General features: G+C 42.7%; 1 protein-coding gene across 1 annotated transcript; it reads left to right on the forward strand.

The window, feature by feature from the left end:
* The first annotated feature begins 288 nt into the window (after nt 1-288).
* Nucleotides 289-5,877, forward strand: nod2 (nucleotide-binding oligomerization domain containing 2). Its single transcript, XM_076077964.1, has 10 exons — nt 289-915; nt 1,658-1,784; nt 2,202-3,975; nt 4,088-4,171; nt 4,267-4,350; nt 4,476-4,559; nt 4,638-4,721; nt 4,980-5,063; nt 5,154-5,237; nt 5,456-5,877. Exons 1-10 carry the CDS (start codon nt 427-429, stop codon nt 5,526-5,528), a joined length of 2,967 nt encoding a protein of 988 aa, XP_075934079.1. The 5' UTR covers nt 289-426; the 3' UTR covers nt 5,529-5,877.
* The last annotated feature ends 685 nt before the right edge of the window (nt 5,878-6,562 follow it).

Consider the following 6,562-nt stretch of genomic DNA (forward strand, 5'->3'; position numbering starts at 1 on the left):
CTTGGTGGCAGAACTAAGTTTCGCTTTCAGCTGTGACATGAGGAAGAAGAAAGTCTGAAGTCGCGCAGCGCTTCAGTCCAATTGACAGATGGAAGGAAGCTCTCTGTTGTGGAAACTCTACCGTGAGTGATACTTTTACAATTGCGTTATGTTGCTTGCTTTTGAGGTTTAGTGCCCTTAGATCAGTCTTGTGTTTTGTAAATGTTTTGATTGTGGAACACGTTTTTTCTTTCAGTGTGTAGGCTACACCAACACCAACAGCCTCCGTTGTTAGTGGGTATAGTCTACTGATACTACGGTGAGCTATCTGAGTGAAACTGGTGATGGCCAATAGCATGATGATATGTCGGTGTTCGCTGTGCCAGCTTGTGAAACTGGAAGTACACGTTGGATGTCCCTGAGTATGGACGCTGACATGCAACAAGCATGTCTATCCAGGAGCTCGTGCTGAGACAACGCACAGAGATCCTGTATGCGCTGTGCAGCAGCGGGTCGGCTGAACATCTGGAGCGGGTGCTGGACATTCTGCTGTCCCAGGGGGAGCTCATATTCGAGGAATACCAGAACATACAGGTACCGGGCAGAGCACTGTATACCAACACCAGACAGTTGCTCGACCTGGTTTATATAAAGGGAGTGGACACCTGCGCGCTCTTCTATGCCGCTCTCCAACAGGTGCTGCCTGAAGGGCAGCGAACTGGCTTCTCATTTTCAGAATGCGGTTCAAATCCAGAGGAAAAGGAAGAAGAATACCAGAGCACATGTACTCAGAGTCTTCTGACTCAAAGACCAAGCCTGGTCAGCAAGCTACAAGGCTGCATTGAGGATGCACTAAAAGCTCTCGTCATATCAGGACACTTTACCTCCGCAGACTGTGACGAAGTGCGGCTGCCTATACACACGCCCTCTCAGCAGGTAGGCTACTGGCTCACGTTGTATACACAGTGTTAAACCAAATTCCTGTCATTTTTCTTTACCTTTTCAATTATCTTGGAATTTAAACAGGTGTTTAGTTGTTGCATTCCCTTTTATTGGCAACTTGTGATGTTATACAGGGATTTAAGCTGTTGCTGGTTGTTTTGTTTTTACATTGCTCAGCACACCCACAGTGTATTTGTTCTTGTTGCTTAAACTAGATTTGGTGCTATCATGCAATGCCTTTGTGCTCATTCTAAAGGGAATGTTTGAATGTTCACTTTCTTTCCAAGAACTAGATGAGAAGATTAATACTCTCTTTTCTGTACGGTAAATATGAATCTAGCACCAGCAGCCTGTTTGCTTATCTTAGCACAAAGATTGTTAAAGGTCACCAGTCAAGAGTCTTTTTTAGAAAGTTGTACGCCCGGCCACGAAATAGTCCGTCACATAACACCCCCATAAAACCGCAGCGATTCAACATGTTAATTAGGGAACTTTAGAGGAGCTGGTAGGTGGATCCTTCTATCTTTGGACAGGCTAACTGTTTCCCCCTGTCGCCAGTCTTTATGCTAAGCTAAGCTATCTGTCTGCTGGGGCCAGTTTCATACTTAGCATTCAGATATGAAAGTAGTATCAATCTTTTAACCAAACTCTCGGCAAGAAAGCAAATACTGGTATTTCCCAAAATGTTGAACTATTCCTTTAAGAATGAATCTGTTGCCACTGCTATGTCAATCAGGCAAGGCGTTTGCTTGACCATGTCAGATCAAAAGGAGAATCAGCGGCGAAGGTTGTACTGCAGTACATTCAGGAAAAACAGGAATCTGGATCTCTGCTCAACCAGGACAATTGGACTCCTCCCAAAGGTATGTCTTCATTTGAATCATGCGGAAAACTATCAGGCTACATACAGTATGTAGGCCCAACTTAAAGGGCACTCAGAGAACGCCGACGTCAGCTCCAAAATTTAAAGGGTTGTTCCTTGGACCATGCTACACACTTCATAACATAACCATATATATATATATTTATAGATAATATGAGATTCCACGTGCAAGCTAAATATAAATATTCAAATATACGCATTTCCTTTCAAAACATGGAAATGGTTGAGCTCCAAATATAGAACGTGGCTGAAAAAAAGTGTGAAAAGACCAGCTATCAGCACACCACAGTTCACAGTTACAGAATATATTGGTACACATAGTATGTATCATTTTGCAGTGCTATGTATTTACTGCAGTTCATCTCATGTGTAATATGCAGTATGCTTTTTGTCACAGAGGTCTTAAAGTATCAGAAGAAGCTCAGCAGTTCTGTGTCTGCTCAGTCCTGCTTTCTCAGTACTTATGGAGGGACCAGTCACATGTCTCTGGATGACATCTACACTGAGGGCCAGCTGGAACTAGCTCATAACTGCAATGATGTCCATGGACCTTTGGGCCTGAAGGACATAGTTGGTACAGCGGGTACAGTGAACGAGGACGCCGACACAGTGCTGGTGTCTGGGGATGCGGGCGGTGGGAAGAGCACCTTACTCCAGAGGCTGCATTTGCTTTGGGCTCGGGGGACAGCCCTTCAGGACTTCCTCCTTCTGTTTCCATTCAGCTGTCGCAAGTTGAATTCAGAGCAGCAGGAACTGTCTGTCCAGGAATTGCTGTTTCAGCATTGCTGCTGGCCGGACAGGGAGCAGGAGGAGATTTTCCAGTTCATCGTGGACCACCCACAGCTCATCCTCTTCACTTTCGATGGCCTGGATGAGCTCAAGCAGGGCTTTTCAGATGAGCACAGGCTCTGTTGCCCCACTCAGCGTGCACCTGTTCACATACTCTTGTTCAACTTGATCCAGGGTTCCCTAATGAAGGGTGTGCGGAAAGTGGTGACTAGTCGCCCAGAGGCAGTGGGCCCTGTGTTGAAGAAAAACCTCCGCAAAGAGATCCTCCTGCAAGGCTTTACCCCAAGTGGGATTGACTGTTTTGTGCGGAAGCATCACCGTGACCCCACTGTGGCTGCTAATGTTTTGGAGTCCCTACGGACAAACACCGCTTTACTTGGACTGTGCCATAGTCCAGTCCTCTGTTGGATTGTCTCACAGTGCCACAAGGAGCTGCTAGGTTGTGGAGAAGGCAGCCCACAAACAATCACAGACGTTTTCCTTATGATCTTACAGCACTTTTTCCAGCACCAAAGCTCCCAGAGCACCATGGGGTCAGGTTGGCTTCACGAGCACCTAAACACAGTCTTGCATCTCGGGCAGCTTGCCTTTGAGGGAATAGAAACAAGCTGTTACATCTTCTCAGGTACAGCCCTTGAGACATGTGGCGTAACTGATACGGACATCTGCATGGGCTTTCTCATACAAAGCAAAGATTTGTCCTCCACCCACAGTAAACGCTTTGAATTTCTTCATGTGATTATGCAATGCTTCTTTGCTGCTCTGTACATTGTTTTGTCAAATAACACTGACCGTTCAACTATCATTAAGCTCTTTGAGACGCAGAACATGACAGGTCTGAGGAGCAGCACATGCTTCGGGGTCTGCTTGCCTTCCACTGACCAACAAGAGCAGGCTTTAAAGGGGGAAGCTACATCTGCTAAAACACCAAATCTGCAAATCACAGCCACCTTTGTGTCTGGACTATTGTCCCAGCGCCATCGTAGCCTGTGGCTCCACTGCTGCCCCAGTGCAGTGATGGAGAAGAGGGTCAAACAGGTGGTGAGATGCCTGTCCAAAGGCATGCATAAACATTTTAAGTCTATCCCTCAACCTGTTGAGGGGGAGAAAAAGAGCATGCATGCAATGCCAGGCTTCGTCTGGCTTATCAAATGCATCTATGAGATGCAGGAGAGCAGGATTGCTAAAGACGCCATGAGTAAGCTGGAGGTGGATCACCTGAAACTGACCTACTGTAACATTGGTCCTGTAGAGTGCACTGCTCTAGCGTATGTGCTCCAGCATTTAAGGAATCCTGTTGGCCTCCAGCTCGACAACAACTCTGTAGGCGATGTTGGAGTGGAGCAGCTTCTTCCCTGCATGCCCATTTGCAATTCCCTGTAGTGAGTATGAAAAGATTAAATACCATCTCTTCATTGTGGTGGATAAAGCTTCCACAACTATAAGGCAAAAATACATGTTATGCTCAAGTGTCCTATATTCTTCCATTATCAGCCTCAGAAATAATAACATTACAGATGAGGGAATTCGCAAACTGCTTGCTAAAGGTATCCAGTGTGACAGCTTCCGGAAAATTGCGTAAGTCAGTGTTGTCAAAATGATTAATAACGCTATCACATGTCCCAAATTACGTTTGATCAATTACCTTTCATAATCAGTTTGTTTGTCTCTAGGCTTTTCAACAACAAGCTAACTGATGCTTGCACACAGCACTTTTCTCATCTTCTGAAGACCAAGCAGGATTTCATTTCTCTTAGGTCAGCGCATACAGTATTTTCAGCAGCACTCATCAGATGTGACACTAAAATGGAACTATGATGATACGCACAAAGTCTGTGTAGCCTGTAATGAATAGCAAATGAACCTCTCTGTTTCCTCTCAGGCTTGGCAACAATAATATAACAGAAGAAGGAGCAAAGCAGCTGGCAGAGGGACTGAAATACAACCATTCACTACAGTATTTAGGGTAAAATTCTTCCTGCAAAATGCCATAAGTTTTATTGGCGGTGCATTTCTATTTACTAATCTTTCTTTGTATTCACAGGCTTTGGGGCAACAAGATAGGAGACGCAGGAGCAGAGGCTCTTGCCAGTGCTCTAGAAAACAGCACATCTCTGGTGTGGCTTAGGTAATATTTGCTTTGAATATTAGATCCTTAGGTATATTTAAGACAGTGTTGAAAACGTATTACACATGTGAACATATTCAGATATGTCCGACTACTGTGTAGCTGTATAATGACCACAATTATGTATATAAAATGCATATATCCGTTGTGAGGAAGTAGCCACAGTTACACTTTTGAACCTTTTAGTTGAAAGCAATATGTCTTCCTGCAGCTGAAGAATACTTAACCTGAATATAATCTAAATTGTATGTAATGCAGTCTGGTTGGCAATGGTGTGGGGAGTGCCGGAGCATGTGCCCTCGCCAACATTATCAAGAACAGCACGTCACTGGAAGAGCTTTGGTAAGTGTTCGCAACAAGTTATACTGGTACTGACAATGAACACAATGTCCACCGACAGTAATTGCTCCACCCTCTTATTTCTTGTAAAAGGTTAACAGAGAACTGCATAACCAGAACAGGGGTGGAATGCCTGATTCAAGCCCTAGCACACAATACTCGCATGAAATCAGTATGGTGAGTGACGTTCCCACTCTTTCTTTTGTGTTTAGTACATGTGCTTGCTTAGTGGTTGTCTACATCCTGGATTTGGGGCAAGTTAGGGCAGCACTTCTCTTTTCAGCGCCTAGAAACACTGCATCTTATTTTGGCTCTACTTGAATTTCGTTTTGGCTTTAAGCTTCGTGTCCATTTCTAAACTGACAGTGTCATTGATTGATTTTGTCCCACTACAGGTTGATAAACAATGACCTCAGTTTGGAGGAGGTGGAGGAGCTGACACAACGGGAATCAAGACTGATCTTCTGATTTGGGTATAAAGTTGGCCAAGGACGGTGTATTGCTTTAAGAACTTTTCTATTTATTATCGGAAATATTTATATAAAAATGTTTGATGGTTGTATCATGGTTTTCTGCTTACAGGAATAAAATGACACTTTTCAGGGTTTATCCAAATACACAAAATATATCCACCTTTGTTTTGGGTTTCTTTTGTAGGTGTAGGTTGTGATACGATCACATAAAACCACACCACCACTACCACCACCACTGTTACTACTACTACTACTACTACTACTACTACTACTACTACTACTGAAGCACTTTGAATTACCTTGTTGTTGAAATGTACTATACAAATAAACTTGCCTTGCCTTGCCTTACTGCTAATAATAGTATTATTAAAGTAACTACACATATTCACAATACTTAAGTACAGTTTTGAGAAGTACTTGCACTTATTTCGATTTTATGCTATTTTATACTTCTACATCACTTCATATTAGAGGGAAATATTTTATTGAACTATATGTACATATATAGATATACAGCTATAGTTACTAGTTTCAGACTAAAATGTTCATCCAAAACATAGGATCATCTTAGAAAATATGACACAGATATGACATATAACCTCCCAACAGTATATTACGCAGTGGTAAATAGCTCTTCTTCAACCAGCTGCAACATTGACATGCTTCATACATATGAATGCATTACTAACTAAAATCCATTAATATAATATAAATGCATGAATTAATGTATACTACTCTAAAAGAGATCAATTGAGCACATTTACTTTGATTATAAATACATGTTACTGATAATAATACTTTTTTTTGTTCTAAATACATTTTAAGTTCTTAACTGTCAAAAGGTATTTCTTAATTAATTTAGTATTGCTTATTTTATTTAAGTAAATATTCCACAGTAAATACTTCTTCCACCACTGCCTGGCCAGAGACAGCATCATCTTGCCCTGAGAGCTACACCTCAACCTAACTATGTGTTCTGCCATTCATGGGAAAACCCCACAGCGGTGCCTGGTTACAAACATAATGAAC

The sequence above is a fragment of the Anarhichas minor genome, unplaced genomic scaffold (assembly GCF_050575085.1).
Source record: "Anarhichas minor isolate MPS153535 unplaced genomic scaffold, ASM5057508v1 ptg000062l, whole genome shotgun sequence".
Taxonomy (NCBI): domain Eukaryota; kingdom Metazoa; phylum Chordata; class Actinopteri; order Perciformes; family Anarhichadidae; genus Anarhichas; species Anarhichas minor.

Bases quoted from the DNA above. Each gene is read 5' to 3' on its own strand.
- nod2 (XM_076077964.1), top strand. From the start codon at position 427: ATGTCTATCCAGGAGCTCGTGCTGAGACAACGCACAGAGATCCTGTAT. The intron at 4,172-4,266 runs GTAAGTCAGTGT...GTTTGTCTCTAG, and splicing joins GACAGCTTCCGGAAAATTGC to GCTTTTCAACAACAAGCTAA. The intron at 4,560-4,637 runs GTAAAATTCTTC...TTGTATTCACAG, and splicing joins CATTCACTACAGTATTTAGG to GCTTTGGGGCAACAAGATAG.